This window comes from Theropithecus gelada, chromosome 7b, assembly GCF_003255815.1.
Source record: "Theropithecus gelada isolate Dixy chromosome 7b, Tgel_1.0, whole genome shotgun sequence".
NCBI lineage: Eukaryota > Metazoa > Chordata > Mammalia > Primates > Cercopithecidae > Theropithecus > Theropithecus gelada.
This window is the reverse complement of record NC_037675.1, coordinates 92570954-92595816: the sequence shown is the minus strand read 5'-3', so window position 1 is coordinate 92595816 and position 24863 is coordinate 92570954. Positions and strand designations below refer to the sequence as shown.

The 24863-nt window shown below is 48.8% G+C and overlaps 1 protein-coding gene across 11 annotated transcripts in view; it reads right to left on the bottom strand.

Annotated features, from left to right (window-relative positions):
• Positions 1-24863, bottom strand: part of DGLUCY (D-glutamate cyclase) — a 166463-nt gene that overhangs the window by 47740 nt on the left and 93860 nt on the right. For 5 of the 11 annotated variants that reach the window (XM_025391189.1, XM_025391188.1, XM_025391187.1 and 2 more), the window contains 5 exons: positions 17610-17661; positions 14603-14734; positions 8254-8407; positions 5463-5661; positions 2176-2326 (listed from right to left, as the gene is read on the bottom strand). In XM_025391189.1, the coding sequence (XP_025246974.1) occupies positions 2176-2326; positions 5463-5661; positions 8254-8407; positions 14603-14705 (607 nt within the window). In that variant the 5' untranslated portion in view covers positions 14706-14734; positions 17610-17661. The remainder of the gene's footprint in view (positions 1-2175; positions 2327-5462; positions 5662-8253; positions 8408-14602; positions 14735-17609; positions 17662-24863) is intronic. The other 6 variants (XM_025391194.1, XM_025391191.1, XM_025391190.1 and 3 more) reach the window with 2 other exon arrangements.

The following is a 24863-nucleotide window of genomic DNA, read 5'->3' as shown; positions in this document are numbered from 1 at the left end:
CAGAATTTCAAACTTCAGGGCATGATTTCTGGAAGGATCCTTGGGTGCATTGAACCTAGTACTCTCATTGTGCATGCAGGCTGCTACCAAAGCCAGCCTTGGGGGGTTGACCTTGGTCCAGGCTGGGTCACATCTCATGCACCTAACCTCAGCTGCTTGACTACCAGCAGCAACCTAATCCTGAAGACAGCAAAGATGGATGTGCTGGGCCCAATCCATCCCCACTAATGATAAAACTCCTCAGCAGACACCATCCTGGTGGGTGGCTCTGCAATCACCCTCATGTGATGAAGCTAGCAAGTGCTGACTGCGTTTTCACAAAAGGGTAGGTTCTGTCTAATGTTGTTGGTTATGCAGCTGAGCAAGTTCAGGTATACCAAACTTGGACCCTCATCCAAGGCCCAGTCTCAAACTCTCATCAGGCCCTCTAAGGGGCCTGCACAGCTTCTTGATACTGGCTCTTCATGTTGGATCTATTCACTCACTGTCAGATTGAGTTAATATGCTGGGGATCAATGGATTTCAGCTCAAATTAACATTTGGAACAAAGCCATCTCCTACCCAAATATACCAATGAATAGCAGCCCAGATTAGACGTTGCTTCGAGCTCAAATCTCCGGATAAAGAGTCCTGCTGCCACCCTTGGCTTCCCCCAACCCCAGATTCACTGGAAGTTCATAGGAGCCTTACATTTATCAAAGATCTCCCCAGTGGGTGAGCGTGTAGAGAAAAAAAACTCTATCTAAATGGTGTGTTTCCTCTGCTCTCACACCACAATAACAGTCACCAACACAGAAAACTCCTGTGATCAAATTTGTGGGGGTTTCTCCCCACCATCAAGCAGGAGGTACCAGCTGGGTTCCCTCCAATTCCATTCCACCTGGAGATAGCATCAGAACCCACGGGTTGAGGGCTCAGTCCCCAAGGCCACCCCCCTACAGACACCAGTTGCAAGTCTGGGCCTCCAGAACTTCTGACCAACTGGCCTCCAGTTTGATTAACCCTCTTTGGGTTTGATGAAACCCAAACTCTTTGAGTTTGATTAATTTGCTGTAGCAGCTCGCAGACCTTGAGGAAACATTTACTTATGTTTACCAGTTTGTTATAAAGGACATTGCAGGCAGGGTGCGGTGGCCCATACCTGTAATCCCAGCACTTTGGGAGGCCAAGACGGGCAGACCACTTGAGGCCAGGAGTTCAAGACCAGCCTGGCCAAGATGGCGAAACCCCATCTCTACTAAAAGTATAAAAATTAGCCAGACGTGGTAGTGGACGCCTGTAATCCCAGCTACCTGGGAGGCTGAAGCAGGAGAATCACTTGAACCCAGGAGACGGAGGTTGCAGTAAGCTGAGATTGTAACACTGAACTCCAGCCTGGGCGACAGAGGGAAACTGTGTCTCAACAATAAATAAAATAAAATAAAAGGATATTGCAAAGGATACAGATAAAGAGATGCCCAGGGCGAGGTGTGGGGGAAGGAGCGTGGAGCTTCCGTGCCCTCCCTGGGCACCACCCTCTAGGAACCTACATGTGTTCAGCTATGTAGAAGCTCGCTGAAGCCTATCCTCTTGGGGTTTTACGGAGGCTTCATTACATGAGCATGATTGATTAAACCATCAGCCGTGGGTAATCAGCTTGACCTTCAGCCCCTCTTTCCTCCCTGGAGGTTGGGGGGAGGGGTGGAGCTGAAAGTCCCAACCCTCTAATCCTACCTTAGTCTTTCTGGTGACCAGCCCCACCCTGAACCTATCAGACAAAATATAGCATTTTGGAAGTTCCAAGAATTTTAGGAGCTATGAGCCAGGAATTGTGGACAAAACCCAATATATATTCATTTTTTATATATATATACACACATATATATATATTTTTTCCTATATATATTAAGCCTCCGTAAAAACCCAAGAGGATATGATATATGTTAACTTACACCACAGTGAGACTGGCTATTCTGCCAAGGGTGGCACCTTTAAACCTGAGGGGCATCTGTAAGCCCAGCCCCGAGACAGCTGCCGGAGCCTTTGAGCCTTGTTCAGGGCTTTGCCCCTGGAGACCCCTGGTAAAAAGAAAGACAAGCCGTGGGAGCTCAGGAGCATGGCAAGCTCTTGTCTGCTCCTCAGGCCCAACACCAAGAGAGGCTGTCAGGATCATGGGCAGGAGCGAGAGACACCGACCTGGGTTGCCGATGTGAACAGGTTGCTCCTGCTCACCCCCTAGGGAGCAGCAGGCCTGCACCAGCCTTTCCAGCTTGTCCTTGGGAATGGGCCTCATTGTGACCACCAGAGGGCAGCAGAAGCCAGCATGGGTAACACAAGGCACTGTTGTCTGACCAAAAAAAAAAAAAAAAAAAAAAAATCAAGTGAAAATGTTAAAAAATGGAATTAGCACAGATCCAAGCTCTGAGCACCAAGAGTTCAAGGCAGCTAAATGAAGGAGGAGTAGCTGTTATAGAAATTAGCTTCTATTTTTATGTGACATAGAGAGGGGGAGTTTGCTGCTAATTACTGGTTTAAAATAGGGAACCTTAACTTTTTGTGTGCCACGGACCCTTTTGGTAGACTAGTACAGCTGTGGACCCCTGGTCAAAGTAATGCTTTTAACTGTATACAAGAAAATGCACAGGATTCCAAAGGAAACCAATTATCCTGCAAGCACAGTTATCAAATAATAGAAAAATGTGGCCGGGCACGGTGGCTCACAGCTGTAATCCCAGCACTTGGGAGGCCGAGGTGGGCAGATCACGAGGTCAGGAGTTCGAGACCAGCCTGGCCAGCATGGTGAAACCCCGTCTCTACTAAAAACACAAAAGTTCGCCAGGCATGGTGGCACGCATCTGTAGTCCCAGCTACTCAGGAGGCTGAGGCAGGAGAATTGCTTGAACCCAGGAGGCAGAGGTTGCAGTGAGCCGAGATCAAACCATTGCACTCCAGCCTGGGTGACAGAGTGAGACTCCATCTCAAAGAAAAAAAAAAAAAGGAAAAATGTGAGACAATATGCATGCTTCCTCAGTAGCAGCCTAAGAAACAAGATGCCAGTTCGACTATCATTGTAACTTTGAAGTAGTGATCAGCATATAGGATATTTTTGAGACATCAGGAGGAACTCTAATGTGATATGAAGATATCTGTGATTTCCGTTGCCAGCCATGAAGTCACAGGGTCTGCTGATATGACAGCCATTTGCTGCCTACATTCATAATTGAAGGAAATGCTAAATGTGGGTTGAGGTTATGAAAATAAAAATGAGGCTGGGCACAGTGGTCCGTGTCTGTAATACCAGCACTTTGGGAGGCCAAGAAGGTTGGATCGCTTGAGCCCAGAAGTTCAAGACCAGCCTGGACAATACAGCGAAACCCCATCTCTACCAAACAAACAAACAAACAAACAAACACAAATTAGCTGGGTATGCTGGCGCATGCCTGTAGTCCCAGCTATTCAGGAGGCTGAAATGGGAGGATCTCTTGAGCCCAGGAGGTTGAGGCTGTGGTGAGCTGTGATTGTGCCACTGTCCAGCCTGGGCAACTGAGCAAGGACTGTCAAAAATAAAATAAAATAAAAATAAAAATAAAGTAAAGAAAGGAGGGAGAGAGGGAGGGAGGAAGGGAGGGAGAGAGGGAGGAAGGGAGGGGAAAGAAAAATGTACTTTTTTTTCTATCCAGTATCATGGAGCCTCTGAATTTTTCCAGGGACTGCAAGGGCCGTGGACCACAGGTAAACAGCCTCTGGTGAATCAGGGGCAGAGGGAGGCAACCGAGAACATCACAGTAGGAGCTGGTGTCCACTCTGCCTTCTGAATCCACACCAGCGACAAGCCTGTCCCCAGACCCCACGGAGCATGGCCTGGTTCCTCCTGCCTTAACAGATGTTGCCTGGTTTTATCAGTGTGACTTTCATTGGTGTTTCGCTCCCCTACCCCACCTTCTGAATGGTTTCTGGTGCCTGCAATAGAGCTTATGAAAGATTTAGGACACGGCCAGGACTGTAATCCACTGTGAAGTCTTGGCCACCACCTAAAGAGCTTGCTATCACCACCCTGGCGGCAGCGGGATGGAACCTCAGGGTGCCTGCCAGCAGTGTCTGCATAATAGCACCCAGGAGAGGGGACGTGCTGGAGCCACTGGCAGACCCAGGCAGTGCTCCCCAAGGCTGAGACACATTCCGTCTGGGGGTGGCCAGTGGAATCCCAGATGGCTGCCTGGCCATCTCTCCCTGGAGCCCACGGGCAGAGGGGTCGATATTAGACTGAAAGTTATTTGATAAGCATCGGGGTCAGTGAGGCCGTGTTGAGCACTTACTATGGGCACTTACTTGCACCTTTGTAGGCAACAAACAGCTTCCATATCAGCAGACCCTGTGACTGCAAAGCATCATTTAGTTGTCACATCTCTGCTACTGACATTGTACAGATGGGAGCCAGGAGTTCCGGCTTCCCATCGAGCTTTGGGACTTGGGCAAGTCCTCTTCTCTCTTTAGACCTCGGTTTCCTCATCTAAAATGAGAATCTGCGTGTGGAGCCATGGGGCCCTCTCAGCTCCCACCTCCTACAAAGAGTGGTGTGTTCCAGAGCCAGAGCCTGCCGTGGGTGCCCGCCAGCCGCTGGGGTCCCATCCCCACCCTTCCCTAGCTTCAAGAGAACCGCTCGGGCACACACTTCACCCATGAGGGCAGCACAGACTATGGGTAGCTTTGTTTCTGATCAGAGGCAGCTGGGGCCTCTCTGGCAGGAGCCCAAACCAAGACATTTTAATAAATGTCCCAGAGTCCAAGACAAAATCTCTGATCCAAGTCCTCCATAAATGAAGAAGCCTGGAGCCTGGCTGTTTATGCTGGCTGACCACCGCTGGAGCACAGCGAACTCTCAGACTTCACCAACAGATGTCCAGGAAGGGTCTGTGGAACCAGGGAATCGAGTGCACTCACCTTGACAAGTAAGGGCTGGAAGAGGCACAGCAGGCACGTCCCAGAGAGGCCGGCTGTGCTGTGTTTGTGACTGCCAGAGGCAACCTCCGGCCAGGAACATGACCTGGCTTTCTGGACAGAGACCTAACCCAGGAGGAACTGCCTGGCCGAGGCTCTGCCACAAATCCCTGGGTATTGACAGAGCCAGGCTCATTCCCCGTGGCTGAGGCTCACCCGAGCCAGGGAGGATTCATAAAAATCTTGCTGAGGTGCCTGAAGTTAAAGGAGCCAGAGAAATCCCAAGCGGGTTTGGTTTACGGCACTGAACCATGAAGAAGGACCACACTGGGTGCTCACGGCGGTCCCAGAGGTGCGTGGGACCAAAGCTGGCTCAAAGAGATTGATCATTTCTCCTGGGTTGCACAGCTAGAAAGTGGCTGAGCTGGGGCTGGAGCTTAGGTTTTCCACCTCCCGTGCCCGTGTTCTCTCTGCCCCAGGAAGATGTAAGTTGATCTGCATTTTCAGGCCATTCTGCCCTTGTGGGTTGTGGGCTGTGTCCCTACCTTGTATGCAGCCGCCTGGCTGTGACCTGCTGGGTCTCTTCTGGGGAGCCCTGCTTTCTCCAAGGCCTCCTCCAGGGAGAAGCTGCAGCCCAAGAGGAAGGCCACCATGTCCTTCAGCTGCTCTGAGTACTGCTCCAGCGAAGCCAGGCTGCCGGTGCAGGCACCGAACTCGTATTTCCAGAACTGGGGACGGTCCACCCTGTAGACACAAGGGGAAAGCTGGCAGGGCCCCAGACCCTCACTGTGGCCCCTGATATTACACTATAGAAGGACTGTGGAGAGAGAAGAGGATGTCTAGTGCTGAAATTTCCAGCCCTGGCACCTGGGTACGGAGCATAGTTTTCAGCAGGGGGCCTTGTTGGCATCCTTCAAATGTCCTCAGATCAGAAACGATTAAATCAGCATGTATAGAGCACACCCCCACCTCCCACCCAGTGTGTCTCCTATACCCGCAATCCAAGACAAGCCAAACCACCAAGAAAAGCAAATGGTGGCCGGGAACAGTGGCTCATGCCTGTAATCCCAGCACTTTGGGAGTCCGAGGCGGGAAGGTCACTTGAGCTCTGGAGTTCAAGACGAGACTGGGCAACATGGTGAAACCCCGTCTATACTAAAAATACAAAAATTAGCCAGGCACGGTGGCACACAGCTGCAATCCCAGCTACTCAGGAGGCTGAGGCAGGAGAATCGCTTGAAACTGGGAGGTGGAGGTTGCAGTAAGCCGAGATCGTACCACTGCACTCCAACCTGGGCAACAGAGACTGTCTCAAAAAAAAAAGAAGAAGAAAAGTAAATGGTGCCCTCTCTGCTATGGAGATAGGGCCAGTAGCCCAAGGGGACAGAGAACATGTGTCTTGGGGAACGTCTCAGGGCCAGCAGTGGGTGACGCCTTTCTCTTCCCTTAGAGGAAACTCTTCTATAGGGCTCAAAGATTTCTTTGGTTACAAGCTTATTCTTTACTCACTCCAAACTCTTTTACTGAGCCATGCCTCCATGTCAGGCACATGCTAGGTGATGGGGCTAGAGTAATGGAGGACACCATCCCAGTCTTTTTTTTTTTTTTTAATGTTTTTTGATTTTTTGAGATGGAGTCTCGCTCTGTAGTCCAGCCTGGAGTGCAATGGTGTGATCTTGGCTCACTGCAACCTCCGCCTCCCAGGTTCAAGTGATTCTCCCACCTCAGCCTCCCGAGTAGCTGAGATTATAGGCCCGCGCCACCATGCCTGGCTAATTTTTGTATTTTTAGTAGAGACAGGGTTTCACCATGTTGGCCAGGCTGGTCTCGAATTCCTGATCTCAGGTGATCTGCCCTCCTCAGCCTTCCAAAGTGCTGGGATTACAGGCGTGAGCCACCGTGCCTGGACCATCCCAGCGTTTAAAGAGCTCATAATCCTACATTGATAGGTGAGACTTCATTGAAAACAGATACTGGCAATACACAGCAGTGAATGTCAACAGTCTGGGTAGCGTGACACAGAGAAGGGGGAAATCAATTCTCTTCCACAAAGGAGTTAGGTGCTGGGTCTTGAGGCATGAATAGGAATTCGCCATTTGGGCAAGGAAGAAGGCACACCTAGGCAGAGGAAGCGGCACGTGGAAGCCCACTGGGCGATCTGCTCTAGGAGTCTCCAAGTTGGCAGCACAGGAGGCACCAGGGAAAAATGTAAAGGCACAATCGTGGACCCAGATGGGGTCTCCAAAGGACCTTCCCATCCTAAAATGATCATGACAGAAAGTTCCTGGGGAGCTTTCTGTCTCGGGAGCTGGTTGGGGATGACTGGAGTGTCAGGGGTCAGGGGAGAAACTGAGCTGGGGCCAGGTCACCATGGATCTTGAGATCAGGCTGAGGTCCAAGCCATAAGAAGATGCTGAAGAATTTTATTTTATTTTATATATATATATATTTTGAGACAGGGTCTTGCGCTGTTGCCCAGGCTGGAGTGCAGTGACATGATCTCAGCTCACTGCAGCTTCAACCTCCTGGTCTCAAGCGATCCTCCTCAGCCTCCCAAGTAGCTGGGACCACAGGTGTGCACCGCTATGCCCAGTTAATTTTTTAAAAAAATTTTGTAGAGACCAGGTCTTCCCTATGTTGCCCAGGCTGGTCTCAAACTCCTGGGCTCAAGCCATCCTCCTGCCTTAGCCTCCCAAAGTACTGGGATTACAGGCATGAACCACGGCACCCAGTCTGAAGGAGTTTTAAGAAGAGAGCCACATGATCCGGTTTAGCATTAGAAAAAGTCACTTTGCTAGGAGAGCAGACGATGACAGGGTGGGAGAAAGAAGGATGAGACTAGGGCTAGGCCAGGGAAGATGCCAGTCTGTGCTGGTGCTGTAGGAAAGGCAGACTTCAGGAGAGGTACACCGACCCAGAATCAGTGGGGCCATTTGCTAGATAGGTTCTAGTTTAAAAGCCTGGGAGAATAGACACAATATCTGTCTCTGGGTCCTGGTAATGCAAGTATTTTTTATTTTCTTCCTAATCCTGTGCAGGCGGGTTTCTGGCTTGGGCGATGGAGTGGACAGATGGTGGAGTCAGTGGGATTTCTCCAGGGCTGGACTTTCTCCATGATCCCACAGATCTTAGCCAGGGCAGGGGCCAGGTGATGGGGAAGGGGTCAGAACAGTGGGGAGGGCAGCTCGTTCCTGAGCAACAGTCATGAGTGAGGTTCTGTGCCAGGCACTGTGAAGGTCCCTGAGGTTGGACAGAGAGGTCCCGGATAACAGAGACACCCGGCTACAGCACCTGGACACTCCCAAGCTTTAACTCACAGTAACCCAAGCTTTTTACCTGGTCTCTGAGACAGCACCTTGAGCGGGCAGCATCCACTTTTCTGGCTCACTCTGGCCCAGCAGGGGCAGAGGACCAGTGTTGGCCTGGCAGAATCTTTCAAACGCTGGAGCAAGGGACCTGGGCAGGACCACCAGGCTGGCTGGTCGGAGCTCTGGGTATGGCGGGAGAAGGGGAAAATGTATAGTCAGCTGTTTATTGGCAGACACTTTCTGATTTTTTTTTTTTTTTTTTGAGGCGGAGTTTCACGCTTGTTGCCCAGGCTGGAGTGCAATGGTACAATCTTGGCTCACTGCAACCTCCACCTCCTGGGTTCAAGCAATTCTCCTGCCTCAGCCCCCTGAGTAGCTGGGAACACAGGCATCTGCCACCACGCCTAGCTCATTGTTTGTATTTTTAGTACAGACTAAAAATACACATGGGATATTTGCTGGCCCATGTTGGGCCAACTGGTCCATGTTGGCCAGGCTGGTCTTGAACCCCTGACCTCAGGTGATCCACCCGCCTCGGCCTCCCAAAGTGCTGGGATTACAGGCATGAGCCATTGCGCCTGGCCCCTTTCTGATTTTTTTAAAGTGACAAGGTCTTGCTATGTTGCTCAGGCTGGCCTTGAATTCCTGGGCTCAAGTGACCCTCCCGCTTCAGCCTGCCAAGTAGCTGGAAATACAGGTACACATCACCATACCCAACTTCCAATGGAATTCTTTTTTTTCTTTCTTTTTTTTTTTTTTAGAGACAGAGTCTGGCTTTGTCACCCATGCTGGAGTGCAGTGACTTGATCTTGGCTCATTGCAAACTCTGCCTCCCGGGTTCAAGTGATTCTCATGCCTCAGCCTCCCAAGTAGCTGGGACCATAGGCATGCACCACTGTGCCCAGCTAATTTTTGTATTTTTAGTAGAGATGGGGTTTCACTACGGTGGCCAGGCTGATCTCAAATGCCTGGGCTCAAGTGATCTGCCTGTCTTGGACTCCCAGAGTGCTGGGCTTACAGGTGTGAGCCACTGCAACAGGCCTAATGTAAATTTTGATTGAAGCATTACCTACACTCAAAAAAGTGTACACCGCCCTGCAGGGAAGGACACAGGCCTGGCTGGTTTTGCTACCTGCTAATTGCAGAGCCCCACTCAAAAAAGTGTAGGTAACGCTTCAATCAAACACACACAAACCTACAGCTTGATGAATTGCCATGAAATGAATCCTACTACATGCTGTAGCCTCCTCTGGGGGCAGCCAGCCTTCCTCCGCAATGGAAGTCCTTTGGCTTTGGAGATAAACACACCTGCACTCGAATACTGATCCTGTCTCTGACCAGTTGTGTGACCCTGGGCTGTGGCTTTGCATGTCCTAGCCTTGGCCTCCCCATCTATAAGATGGCAGCAACCATGCCTACCTCCAAGAGACCTCAGGGAGGTAATGTATGTAAGTTATTGAGCACCTTGGTGTTCAGGAAGCAGGGACTAAAGTTACTGTTCAATGAAATCCTGCGTAGATGTTTAAAATTATGGTTACAGAAGAAATATGTAACGATTATGTTAAAAGATGTCTGTGATGTGTCATTAAAGGAACTGTACTAGGTAATGAAACAATGTATTGGACAAATTCTCCTTTTTATAAAATCAGTGAGTGAAAGAACTAGAAGGAAAGGGGAGGGAAGAGTGGAAAGGACTGTGTCCTGTAATTTGAGTGCCAGCTCAGCCGCAATACAATAGAACACTGGGTAGACATCTAAGGTTTTTGGCTGTAGTCCCTGATGCCCAGACAGCTCTTCTGGACTCACCCAGGGCCTGGGGGGACTCAACGCCCTGCAGGGAGGGACACAGGCCTGGCTGGTTTTGCTACCTGCTAATTGCAGAGCCCTACGGCCTTGAGCGAACACAGGCAGTTGCCAGGGAGCGGTTACAGCAGGGCTTGGGTAAGACCCAGTGCTGTGCTGGCTTCAGGTCTGGCCCAGCACACTCACAGTGGTGGTGGCTACAGGGGTGCTTGTGTCACTCCACCCCCAGCTTTAGGTGGCTCAAAATAGAGAGAGAGAGACTCTGGGAGAAAGTAAGGGAAGAGAACAAGAGTCTCTGCCTGGTAAACCAGAGAATCCTCCTAGATCTTGTCCAAGACCATCAAAGCCATACCTGTACTGAGGCTGCAAGAATGACAGCATTACTGGGCTTCAGGTGCCCCCTAAAGCAGAAACAGCTTAGATCACAACACCCAAATCCTTTCAAATAACTGGAAAGCCTTCCCAAAACAGAGGGCTATAAATAAGCCCAGATAGCGAAGACTACAATAAATACCTAACCCTTGAATGCGCAGACACCAAAGAACATCTACTAGAACTAGAAGGAAGGACATTACAAGTTAATGCCTCAGGTGACAGAGCTGTGCATGCTGGTCATTTGCTTCTCTGTGCTTTTCACAATATTCTAAAATTAAGACCACCCTGAAGAAAAACATAATTATGTTCTATCGGGCTGGGTGTGGTGGTTCACACCTGTAATCCCAGCACTTTGGGAGGCTGAGGTTGGCGGATCACCTGAGGTCAGAAGTTCGAGACCAGCCTGGCCAACATGGTGAAACCCCATCTCTACTAAAAATACAAAAATTAGCCAGGTATGGTGGTGCGTGCCTGTAATCCCAACTACTTGGGAGGCTGAGATAGGAGAATTGCTTGCACCTGGGAGATGGAGGCTGCAGTGAGCTGAGATTACGCCACTAAACTCCAGCCTGGGTGACAGAGTGAGAATCCATCTCCAAAAATTATAATAATAATTATGTTCTACCGGAGAAATACCCTTGACGACAAATTGCCCTGTCAGATTTGCCGTATCAACCCACGTCCCTTTCTCTCCTGCAATAATCTTGTTGGCGAATATTTACTGAGTGCTTTTTATGTGCCAGACTCCCCATGCCAAGTCATCTGCACATGTAATTATATTTTATAGATGAGGGGAACAAGGCTCAGAGAGATGAAGTGACTTTCCCAGGGTCACACAGCTACTGCACGGCACAGCCGGCATTTAAACCTGGGACGGGTGCCCGTGGAGCTCGCCTCACTTCATCACGGAGTGGCCCCTGCTGGGCTTCAGGCACTGGGTTTCCCTAGGAGGACAGCGCTGTCCTCCATGGGGACTGGGGAGTGAAACAGATGCAACCATCTGTTGGGAATGTCCAGGATCGGCTCCTACTCGAATTGCGGTGCCCGGAGCTCATTATCACAGTCGCCACAGTGCCTGCCAATGCTACAAGCAGACTTTCCAAATGAGGACACGTGAGACACCCCCAGCTGCCGAAAGCCCAAGGAACCTGATGCCGGTCTCAAGCGAGCCCAGCAGGGCTCTGAAAATGATCTGGAGAGAGGTGGGAGAGGATTCAGCTGGCTTAGAGGCCTCCTACTCCCTACTCACCCGCTTCTTACCACCAAAGCCCCTTGTGAGAACAAACTGGATTTTTTTTTTTTTTTTTTTTTTTGAGATGGAGTCTCCCTCTGTTGCCCAGGCTAGAGTACAGTGATGGGATCTGGGCTTACTGCAACCTCCACCTCCAGTTTTCAAGCGATTCCCCTGCCTTAGCTTCCTGAGTAGCTGGGATTACAGGCGCATGCCACCATGCCCGGCTAATGTTTTTGTATTTTTAGTAGAGATGGGGTTTTGCCATGTTGGGCAGACTGATCTTGAACTCCTGACCTTAGGCAGCCCACCTGCTTCAGCCTCCCAAAGTGCTGGGATTACAGGTGTGAGCTACTACACCCAGCACAAATTGTATTTTTAATACAATAAATCAGGATGGTATGTGCACAAAGCTTCTTTGTTTCCTTTTTTTTTTTTTTTTTTTTTTCTTGAGACAGAGTTTCGCTCGTTTCCCAGGCTGGAGTGCAATGGTGTGACCTCGGCTCACTGCAACCTCTGCCTCCTGGGTTCAAGTGCTTCTCCTGCCTCAGCTTCCCAAGTAACTGGGACTACAGGCGCATGCCACCATGCTCAGCTAATTTTTGTATTTTTAATAGAGATGGGATTTCTCCACATTGGCCAGGCTGGTCTTGAACTCCCGACCTCAGGTGATCCACCTGCTTTGGCGTCCCAAAGTGTGGGATTACAGGTGTGAGCCACCGTGTCTGGCCCTTTGTTTCCTTTTTAATTAAATGAACTTTGCAGGGTACTATGTTTTGGTTTTGTTCATCTCCATGGCTGGAGATGAACAGAAAAGTCCCCAAGTTGTCCCCGTTAGTAACAGACACAGAATAGAAGCCTGCATGGTCTCTTTCTGGAGAGGATGGTGGACTCTGGAGGCCTCACCTTTTTGGAGGATACTTTATGGTCTGGTGATTTGTGCATCCCCCAGGTGCCTTGGGCTCCATGGAAGGCAGTGACACTTTTCTTTGTAGATAAACTGAGTAATTTCTCTGAGTCCTTTTACCTCAAAATCATTTTTTTTTTAACTTAATGACAAGAGAGAGGAAAAAACACCCTTTAACATGTCTAATCTGAATGAAAGCCCCCAGAAGACAGCTCCAAGCTGGAGTTTTCCAGCTGTTTGGTAAAATGAGCTTCTCTACTTGAGGAGCATTTCACAGCAGCGGGAACAGCTCAGGTGCCCCTCCCGACAGTCCCACTGGGAAGGTTCTGCTGCTACTTTCATTGTGTAGGTGAGGCTTAGAAAGGTCGCAGTTTGCTAGTAAGGAGTGAAGCTGGGACTCACACTCAGGTTTTCTCCCTCCAGGCTCCAAGGCCCTGGCTGATCCACTCTGTTGCCTCCCCAGAGTCTTAGCAAGCAGTTGTCAACCTGGGGTTAAGCTGGTGTTCGCTGCTCATATATAACGGGTTGTTGTAGACTAATACCTTGGTGGCGCTCTATGTATATATTAGGTAGTGCAAAAGTAATTGCGATTTTTGCCATTTTTTTTTAAATAAAAGTAATGGGCCGGGCGCGGTGGCTCAAGCCTGTAATCCCAGGACTTTGGGAGGCCGAGACGGGCGGATCACGAGGTCAGGAGATCGAGACCATCCTGGCTAACCCCGTGAAACCCCGTCTCTACTAAAAAATACAAAAAACTAGCTGGGCGAGGTGGCGGGCGCCTGCAGTCCCAGCTACTCGGGAGGCTGAGGCAGGAGAATGGCGTAAACCCGGGAGGCGGAGCTTGCAGTGAGCTGAGATCCGGCCACTGCACTCCAGCCCGGGCGACAGAGCGAGACTCTGTCTCAAAAAATAAAATAAAATAAAATAAAATAAAATAAAAGTAATGGCAAAAACTGCAATTACTTTTGCACCAATTTATATAAACTCTGCTCCCCAGTATTCACACCCCATTGTAGCCCCTTCCCCATTGACTCTGGCCTTGGCCGTGTGACTTGCTTTGGCCAATGGGACTTTAATAAGTGTGATGCAAGCAGAGGCTTGGTATGAGTTTGGGCATTAGGACTTATTCTCTTGGAATCTGTCTCATGGCATCCTGAGCTCCCATGTAAAGAAGTTTGGCTATCACTATTGAAGAGATTTCATGGACAGGAAATGTTCAGCCAGTCTCAGATGTTCCAGCCATCCCACTGGATGCCAGACATGTCAGGAAGAAGCCATCTTGGATGGTCTATCCCCAACAGACACCACAGGGAGCAGAAGAGGCCCCCTGCTAAGACCAGCCTTGATTGCAGCATTGTGAGAATTATGGTTTTAAGCCACTAAGTTTAAGAGTGCTTTGTTATTCAACAGTTAACTCTGTTAGCCCATATATAGCAACAGAGGCCAGGCATGTTAATAAACTAAAGGAAAATGGTCTTGCTCTAGTACTTTAGACAGTGCTGATGGTTTTTCCTTGGGCACTTATACCATAACCAGAAGAGTCTTTTTTAATGTGAAATTTTGCTTGGACTTAGGTCAGTGACAAATTTGGTATCTGTTTTCTCTTGCAGGACTTTTTAGAGCCTTCGGTTTCACTCCCGGAATACAGTAGGGAGATGGGTGCCACCCAGAGAATAAGACCAGTCAAGGGTAGGAAGAATTGGTCTGAATCAAAATCTGATTAAACTACAGTGTAACCTGGGGGCACTTTTCTGGGAAGGGACAACCCTTTTCATCACCTGAGCCCACTGGTGGTTCCCCATATGGGGCTGAGGTGACCAAGCACAACTGGGTGTCATTAGACCCATCTGATGGGTTTCCACACCTTGAGTCTAATCCAAGGTTCCAGTTTCTTCTGGGAAGTTAAGTAGTGACTGAAGCTAATATCATTCTGCTCTTACTTTCTGTTTCCTATGCAGAATCTAGAAGTCTCAGGAGTTTGTGGGCCCTACACAGCTGGTATTTCCCAGGAACTTTCTTTTTTTTTTTTTTTTTTTTTTTTAACTATCTGGCACCACTTACCCCCAGCCATGCTGGATGTATTTCTGATGTTTGGTTTCTTTTGTAGAATCAAACTCCTTAGGGCAGTAGGAAGGCGGGACTTCAGGTGGAGTGTGAAGGACATTATGTCACCTTGATTAAGTAGCAGAGAATCTGGGTGAGGGGAGAAAAAGGAACAAATTAGAAAGGGTGGCCCCTGAAGGCAGCAGATTCAGCCTCACATAGCATCACATTCCACATCATATCCCACCCTTTCTTGGCTCTGTTCCTGGGCCTGCCTTGCAGTGGGCATTGTTCAGAACCCATTCTCCCCCTTGTCACACCTCAGTTTCTGATGAGAAATTCCTAACGCAAACCTGAATGTCCCCCTTCCTTCCCCTAAGGGCTTTCCATTCCTCCGAAGCTGCAAAGTCTTCTCCAAAATGCTGGTGCTGGGCTCCTTGGCCAGGAGTCACCGTGGCCTATTATTCTACTTGACTCTGAACTCCCTTCTCTCCCTAGGGCCTCGAAGGCAGGGACACATGTGAGACCTCTTCCACAGGCTCCAGAGCACCTATCACAGCCTATGCACATAGCATGTGCCCCAAATACACATGATTGAATGAACAGACGAATGAGTACCACTGCAGTCGCAAGTGAAATAAGAGGCTGAGTTTTGTCGACATGCGACTTCCATTATTTAGATTTGGGTTTCTAGAAGGTATAGGGACTTTGTGTTTTCTTTTTTTTTTGGAGACGGAGTCTCGCTCTGTCGCCCGGGCTGGAGTGCAGTGGCGCGATCTCGGCTCACTGCAAGTTCCGCCTCCCGGGTTCACGCCATTCTCCTGCCTCAGCCTCCTGAGTAGCTGGGACTACAGGCACCCGCCACTACGCCCAGCTAATTTTTTGTATATTTAGTAAAGACGGGGTTTCACTGTGTTAGCCAGGATGGTCTCGATCTCCTAACCTCGTGATCCGCCCGCCTCGGCCTCCCAAAGTGCTGGGATTATGGGCGTGAGCCACCGTGCCTGGCTGGGACTTTGTATTTTCTTCTTTGTGCTTCCCCAACCCCTCTCTCAGCCCAGTGCCTTATACAATCTTTGGTGAGTAAATAGATGTTGTAGATTTTTAAAAGTAGAATGTGTTTTTTAAATCACAATTTAAAGTTAAAAAATATTATTTGTAAAAAATAGAGGTGGTCTTAAATCTCTAGGAAATTGTGTTCAGAAAGGAATCCTATAAGACTTCTTTTTTGTTTGTTTTACTTGAGGCAGAGTCTCACCACTCTGTCTCCCAGGCTGGAGTGCAGTGGCGCGATCTCAGCTCAGTGCAACTTCCACCTCCTGGCTTCAAGAGATTCTCATGCTTCAGCCACCTGAATAGCTGGGATTACAGGTATGTGCCCCCCATACCTGGCTTATGTTTTTGTATTTTTAGTAGAGGCGAGGTTTCACCATGTTGACCAGGCTGGTCTCAAACTCTTGGTCTCAAGTGATCAGCCCACCTTGGCCTCCCAAAGTGCTGGGATTACAGGCGTGAGCTACCACACCTGGCCGAAATTGACTTCTTATGCTGTAAAAAAAGAGGTTTCGGCCAGGTGTGTTGGCTCATGCCTGTAATCCCAGCACTTTGAGAGGCTGAGGCAGGAGGATTGCTTGAGGCCAGGAGTTCAAGACATGCCTGGGCAACATGGCAAAAACCCACATCTACCAAAAAAAAAAAAAAAAAAAAGAAAATAGCCAGACATGGTATTGCGTGCCTGTAGTCCTAGCTACTTGGGAGGTTGAGGTGGAAGGACCACTTGATCCCAGGAGGTCAGGCTGCAGTGAGTCAAGATCATGCCACTGCACTCCAGCCTGGGCGACAGAGTGAGACCTGTCTCAAAAAAAAAAAAAAAAAAAAAAAAAAAGATTTTAGTACGTCAGCAAAGTCTAAAGCTAGATAACCACATTGTGTTGGTCTCTAAAGCATAGCCAAGGTCCTTTCCATCCAAATATACCCAGCGCCTAGCATAGTGGCACAAAGGTGGGAGTTCAGTAAGTGTTCGTTGAATGACTGGCTGACTGCAGAATGAATGAGAGCAGGATTCAAGGACAGTGCCCATAGTGAGGGTTCTGGACAAGCCGGACTTTCCACAATTCTTTCTATCTAAAGAGAAGAACTCAGTGGAATTCCAAACCACCAATTTATGTTTTCAACTCTAATCTCCTAGATAGAAAATAATGTAAACCCCAGGGCCATTTTAACAAAGAATTTGAGATTGCATAAAATCTCTAGCAAACAAAACAAAAAGAATATTGCTTTGGAAGGAGGAGAGATATATTTAGAGCCAACAATGAGTACTTTAATAGCTGTGGGAACAAAGTGCTGTGGGGACACAGGGGAGAGAACACTTAGTCCCCACGGACTGAGGGGAGGGGGTGCTGGGAGGAGTCAGGTGAGGTAGGATTCCATTGCCCAGTGGAAGATTCTGAGGCTTAAAGCAGCTGCTTTGGCAGGTCAGGCCTGGGTTTGCCTAACGCCTGGGCCTGGCAAGCCTGACCCCCTTAGTCAAGCAACTGAGCTACCAGCCAGGGTCCTGAATGTCTGTGGTTCCCCGGGGTCACTGCACACTGCAGAGAGGACCTAGCACCTCGCCTGGCACACAGCAAAGGCCCAAGAGAGAAGTATTCCATAACCATGTGGGGAATAGCAGCCACCCCTCTGACAACTGTCTTCATTTACCCAAACCCACTGGAATAGGCCATCCCATAGGTACCTCCACCCACCCTCATTATTACGCTAGAGGGCAGCAGGTGCAAGCTGTGCGCTGTTTTGCAAATACATTTTAGCCAGGAGACCAAAATCTGAGGGTTATTGCCTTCTCTTTCCTTTATTTATGTATTGTTTTAATGTAAATATAAGTTGATTCTAGGTTGCTTTCCTGGCCTGGAGAGAAATGACTGTTGCCAGAAATCCTGCCCTGTGAAATGCATGCTGCGAGTGTGTCAGGCACCCCAGTGTCACCCACCGTGCATGCTGGGAGGGAAAGAAGGCTGAGAGCCCCTACCTTACAGAGTCATCCCTTTGAAGGCAGGGTCAAACAGGGTGTAACCTGGCTCCTGCAAAGTAAAAAAAAAAAAATGCCTTCAGTGTACACCAATCAGAGAATGCCCACTCATAGTAAATGATAGCAAATACCACCATATATGGGTACCCACTGTGTGCCAGGACCATGCTAGGGCCTTTACGTACATCATCTGTTGGTTTGTCACTATAGTCCCACACACAAAAAAGGCATTGTTAATCCTATTACAGTCAGAGACTGAGGTTCAAGGAGCTCAAAGAAGTTACCTTATTAGGTAAAGCAGGTCTAAGTTCATACTTGTTTGATCACTATTTGCCTTTCTATATGTATGAATCTATGTATGTATCCATCCATCCACCCATTCATTCATCCATCCATCTATCCACCCATCCAGTCATCCATCCACCCATCCATCCATCCATCCATCCATCCATCCATCCATGCATCCATCCATCTACCCATTCGTTCATCCATCTATCCATTCACCCAGCCATCCATCCATTCACCCACCCACCCATCTTGTGGTGTTAGGAATCACATCCTCAGTATATTTTTAAAATAGCAGGGACCTTCCCACTATCCCCAACAAGGTGATTTTAGGGCCAGAGCCTCTTCAGTCCGTATGTTTTTAGGGACTGAATCCTAAACTTCTCAAACTTTCTATCAGGGCACTGGGGAACCCACTGCTGCATGGACCAGGTATCTTGTTTTCCTGAGTGGTCTTCCTCTAGAAGTGAAGTGAGATGGGATCCAATTAGTGAGCCCTGGCTAGAATCCAAAAAGCTACCTTTCTGCTGTGAGCTCTCTCTTTTCTCTTTAGAGAACAAACTATCAAACCCAGAAACATCATTCCCTAACATCAAATATATCAGAGAGGAGCCCCACAGACAGTCAACTTCTAGCTGGATCTGACACGCCCCAAACTTCAGTGTAAAAATATCTCATGCATGCTTGTCACAGATTTCTGAAATTCCACCTTTAGAAAGTAATGTCTCTATTTACCCAAGCAATCCAATCCTAGGACTGTATCCTACAGATGTGCTCAAACAGTGATGAAATGACTGAGTACATAGCAGCACCGTTTGTAATAGAAATGATTTAGAAACAGGCTGGGCACAGTGGCTCATGGCTGTAATCCCAGCACTTTGGGAGGCCAAGGTGGGAGTATCGCTGGACCCCAGCAGTTTGAGACCAGCCTAGGCAACATGGCAAAACCCTGTCTCTACAAAAAATACAAAAATTAGCCAGGCGTGGTGGCGCATGCCTATAGTCCCAGCTACTTGGGAGGCTGAGGAGAGGATCACCTAAGCCCAGAGCTCACCTAAGACCAGAGGTCAGGGCTTCAGTGAGCCATGATCATACCACTGCATTCCAGCCTGGGTGACAGAGCAAGACCCTATTGAAAAAAAAAAAAGAAGAAGAAGAAGGGAAGGAAGGAAGGAAGGAAGGGAGGGAGGGAGGAAAGAAGGAAGGAAGGAAGGAAGGAAGGAAGGAAGGAAGGAAGGAAGGAAGGAAGGAAGGAAGGAAGGAAGGAAGGAAGGAAGGAAGGGCGAGGCCCAGTGGCTCACACCTGGAATCCCAGCACTTTGGGAGGCCAAGGCAGGTGAATCATCTGAGGTCAGGAATTTGAGACCAGCCTGACCAACATGGAGAAACCCTGTCTCTACTAAAAATACAAAATTAGCCAGACATGGTGGTGCATGCCTGTAATCCCAGCTACTCGGGAGGTTGAGGCAGGAGAATTGCTTGAACCTGGGAGGTGGAGGTTGCAGTAAGCCGAGATCATGCCACTGCACCTGGGCGACAGAGTGAGACTCTGTCTCAAAAAAAAAAAAAAAAAAGAATGAGGCTACTCTACACACCTTATCTGAAACAATCTCCCAATGATGCAAAATTAACAAGGCAAGGTGGAGAATTCTCTATTAACCAACATGCCATGTTCTGTTCACATCCACGTAGACATCTGTGGAAGGATGGAGAAGAGCTTGGTATCAGTGGTGCCCTCAGAGGGGAAAGTGGGAGGCTGGGGCCTGAGCGGGAGTGGCTGTCGCACTATATTTTATGTGAATGGTGCCCTCTGGAGTTGTGCCTTGGGGTGGCCTTGATGAAAGAGAGGCTTTCTGCTCTTTATCTTTTCTGTACTTTTTTTTTTTTTTGGAAGCAGGGTCTTGCCCTGTTGCCCAGGCTAGAGTACAGTGATGGAATCACAATTCACTGCAGCCTCAACCTCCTGGGCTCAGCAATCCTCCCACTTCAGTCCCCCGAGTAGCTGGGACTACAGGTGAGCACCACCACGCCCATCTAATTTTTTAATCTTTTTTTTTTTTTTTTGAGACGGAGTCTCACTCTGTCGCCCAGGCTGGAGTGCAGTGGCCGGATCTCAGCTCACTGCAAGCTCCACCTCCCGGGTTTACGCCATTCTCCTGCCTTAGCCTCCCGAGTAGCTGGGACTACAGGCGCCCGCCACCTCGCCCGGCTAGTTTTTTTTTTTTTTGTATTTTTTAGTAGAGACTGGGTTTCACCAGGTTAGCCAGGATGGTCTCGATCTCCTGACATCGTGATCCGCCCGTCTTGGCCTCCCAAAGTGCTGGGATTACAGGCTTGAGCCACCGCGCCCGGCCCTTTTTTTTTTTTTTGTAGAGACGGGGCTGGTCTTAAACTCCTGGCTTCAAATGATCCGTCAGCCTTGGCCTGTCAAAGTGCTGGGATTACAGGAGTGAGCCGCTGTGCAAGGCCAAAGCCACCATGCCTGGCCATCGGTCAACTCTCTAGCCTATAAAAACACGTTTATCTCTTTGGAGATTCCAAGGATTTTAGAAGTTGTATGCCAGGAAACCAGAGGAAGACCAAATACATATCTCATAATATCACAGTACCTCACTGAGTGGTGGTAAGAGTTAAAGTTGTAAATGCATGTAAGGCTCTCAGGATACTTCTGGCCGGTTCAGTTAGCGCTGGGGAAGCGTTAGCCATGTTTATTACTCCGTGCCCCATGCCAGAAACAGTGGTGAATAAGACAGTCACAGCCCACGCTCGCTGGGGTTTACCATCTCAGGAGACAGACATTAAACGCATAATTACCATCATGTCTGTCTTCCAGGAAAAGATGGAAAAGTAAATAGTTAACTATAACACCATGTGCTTAGCACTCCCGGGCCCGTGGACTCAGGGTGGAGGAGGAGAAGGGGCTGAGTCTAAAAGGAGAGTAGGGGTCAGACTAGAAGCAGGCTGGGGAAGGAGAAGGTCCTCTAGACCCAGGGGCCAGCAGGAGCAAGGTAGGGAGGTATTAGCGGGGACCAGCTGTCCATGCTGCAGAGCCTGACATGAGGCAGGAGGTGGCAGGAGCCGGGGCTGGGAGGGAAAGCAGAGGCCGGCTCGTGGGGACCCTCCTGTCGTGTGAAGGAAGTTGGATTTCTCCCGGAGCCTCAGGAAATCACAGAAGGTACTGAGCAGTGAGTGATTTGTGAAACTTGCCTTTTAGGAAGATCAGTAGGGCTGCAGGTGGGGGACGGACGGCAGGGCAGCCAAAGCACGAAGTTGGCAGATGAGAGGGGAGTGCAGGGCAGAGACAGGAGCATCAGAAAGTCTCCCTCACAGGTGTGAAAGGAAAATAAATCACAAAAATAGACCCCAAAATCACTAAGCCAAAGGGAAAAGTCAAGCTGGGAACTGCGCAAGCCTGCCTCCCATTTTATTCCCAAATAAGATTGCTAAAAGATAAATTCCCTTGTGGGCTTCAACATCTTTACCCTAAAACAGTTCTATTGAATTTCACCCTGGCAATGTAAATTGACAACTTATTTTCATGGGTGCCTGGCAAAGGATAGACAGAACCCAAAGTCATCCCTCTGAGGCTCACCTGAGACAAATGCGTATCTAATTGCTTCCTTTGCCCTACTGTTTACGTAAAAATGTAGATTCACTGAGCCAGACTAAGGCATAAGTGACTATTCCTCTACCCCCTTCTCACATGGAAATTGTGTATTCAGTGAAAGGCTGATCAGTCTCACACATAGATTGATTTCTCATGTCTCCCTAAAATGTATAAAACCAAGCGGTGGCCAGGCATGGTGGTTCACGCCTGTAATCCCAGCACTTTGGGAGGCCAAGTTGGGCAGATCACTTGAGGTCAGGAGCTCAAGACAAGCCCGGCCAATATGGCAAAATCCCGTCTGTACTAAATATACAAAAATTAGCTGGGCATGGTGGTGCACACCTGTAATTCCAGCTACTTGGGAGGCTGAGGCAGGAGAACCCAGGAGGCAGAGGCTGCAGTGAGTTGAGATCGCACCACTGCACTTCAGCCTAGGTGACAGAGTGAGACCCTGTCTCAAAAAACAAACAAACAAACAAAAATAAAAACCTGTACCCCGACCACCTTGGGTACATGTCCTCAGGACCTCCTGAGGCTGTGTGTTAAGGCTGTAGGTTAAGGCTGTGTCCTTAACTTTGGCAAAATAAACTTTCTAAGTTGATTGAGCTCTGTCTCAGATACTTTTGGGTTTGCATAGGAAAGAACCTTGCAGGGAAGAGGCTGCCTTCATCCTTCACGGGCCCAGCAAGGCCTGCATGAGCAGGCAAGTGCTCAGCACACCCTGGGGAGCAGCTGAGGTTGTCCGTGTGATGCAGAAACAAGCAGGTTCACACCCAAGGGAGGGGGTTTTCCTCGTTTCCTTTCAGTTCGGTGAAGACAAGGCTTTCCATCCGTTGTATTCACTGCTGGACACGCAGCATCAACAGTGCCTGGCACATGGAACGTGCCCAATAAATGTTCACTGTCAGCTGGGCGTGGTGGCTCATGTCTGTAATCCCAGCACTTTAAGAGGCCGAGGCGGGCGGATCACTTGAGGACAGGAGTTTGAGATCAGCCTGGCCAACATTGGGAAACCCTGTCTCTACTGAAAATACAAAAATTAGCTGGGTGTGGTGGCGCATGTCTATAATCTCAGTTACTGGGGAGGCGGAGGCACGAGACTCGCTTGAACCAGGGAGGTGGAGGTTGCAGTGAGCTGAGATTTCGCCACTGCACTCCAGCCTGGGTGACAGAGACAGACTGTGTCTTAAATAAATAAATAAATAAATAAATAAAGCTCACTGTAAGGAGGGATGGGCAGAGCATGTGGCTCACACAAAGGCAGCTAAGAAAAGGCGGCCAGGGAGGTAGGAAATCACACTTGCTTGTGATTCAGAAGCAAGTATTTCAAGGAGGAATTTATGGTCCACGGAGGTCAAGGAAGATAAAACCCAAGAAGTATCCACGGAATGTTATAACCCAGGCTCCTTCTCCCAGTTCATCCCAATGAAGCCCTCACAGCTCTGCCAGCCCACAAGCACAGGGAACACCTTATATTCATGTAGCATCATGTTTAGAACCTCGAAGGGTGCACACAAAAAACAGAAGACACAGCTTCCTTGAAGCCTTCAGTCTAGTCAAGAAGATCCTATTATTCACAAGAACAAACAACTCACAGTGTTACAAAACTCCATTTTTGGTTTCTGTAGATGTCCCCTGGATCACTTCCCCAGAGTCCCACAACTTGATAATGGAAGAACAAAATGAGTAGGTGTACAGACCTTGTCTCTCTACTCATTAATTTTTGTGGTAGGAGTTGTTCAATGTTTGCCAAGAGAGTTGCTGGTGGTAGCCTAAATACAACTGCAAATTTGCAAAATAAGTGTTGCTGCAAGGAAGAAGGCATCCTAACTGTATAAACGTTTTATTTAAAAAATGGTATTATAATAGCAGAGACAAAAGATTGGGGAAATACTGGTAGTCATAATTAAGATTTGTTTATTTAAATAGGTTAAATACAAGGGCTCCCCATACGCAAAGAATTGTTAATGAAACAAGCATTTTCTTTCTTTCTTTTTTTTTCTTGAGACAGAGTCTTGCTCTGTCATCAGGCTGGAGTGCAGGAGTGCAATCATGGCTCACTGCAGCCTCAACATCTCAGGCTCAAGCCATCCTCCCACCTAAGCCTCCTGAGTAGCTTGGGACCACCGCAGGCATGTACCACCATGCCCAGCTAATTTCTTTTCTTTTTTTGTAGAGATGGGGGTCTCACTATGCTACCCAGGCTGTATTTTCTGAACTCCTGGGCTCAAGCAATCCTCCTGCCTTGGCCTCCCAAAGTGTTGGGATTACAGGCATGAGCCACCACACCTGGCCAAAACAAATATTTTCAGTGAAAGCAAATGGTGGTCCCTTCTCCCCTTTCTAAACAATTCAGTCCTAAAGCCACAAGGTGGAGCTGAGTAAGGTAGGACTCCGTGGTGGGGAATGGCAGGTAGTATCTCTTGTAACTTGAGACCCTGTCTAAAAAGAAAAAAGAAAGGCCGGGTGGGGTGGCTTATGACTGTAATCCCATCATTTTGGGAGGCCGAGGCCAGGAGTTCAAGACCAGTCTGGCCAACATGGCAAAACCCCGTCTCTCCTAAAAATACAAAAATTAGGCCGGGCGCCGTGGCTCAAGCCTGTAATCCCAGCACTTTGGGAGGCCGAGACGGGTGGATCACGAGGTCAGAAGATCAAGACCATCCTGGCGAACACGGTGAAACCCCGTCTCTACTAAAAAATACAAAAAACTAGCCGGGCGAGATGGCGGGCGCCTGTAGTCCCAGTTACTTGGGAGGCTGAGGCAGGAGAATGGCGTAAACCCGGGAGGCGGAGCTTGCAGTGAGCTGAGATCCGGCCACTGCACTCCAGCCCGGGCGACAGAGCGAGACTCCGTCTCAAAAAAAAAAAAAAAAAAAAAATACAAAAATTAGCCAGGTGTGGAGGCGCACGCCTATAATCCCAGCTGCTCAGAAGGCTGAGACAAGAGAATCTCTTGAACTCAGGAGGCAGAGGTTGCAGTGAGCCAAGATCGCACCACTGCACTCTAGCCTGGGCGACAGAGCAAGACTGCATCTCAAAAAAAAAGAAAAAAGAAAAAAGATGAATAATGTGATGTAAAAAAGATTTTCTTTAGTACCATTCTTGAAATGTTCTGTCACTTTGCAATTGTTTTAAAATAAAAAAATAGACCGGGCGTGGTGGCTTATACCTGTAATCCCAGCACTTTGGGAGGCCAAGGCGGGCGGACCACGAGGTCAGGAGATCGAGACCATCCTGGCCAACACAGTGAAACCCCGTCTCTACTAAAAATACAAAAAATTAGCCAGGCATGGTAGCAGGCGCCTGTAGTCCCAGATGCTCAGGAGGCCGAGGCAGGAGAATGGCATGAACCCGGGAGG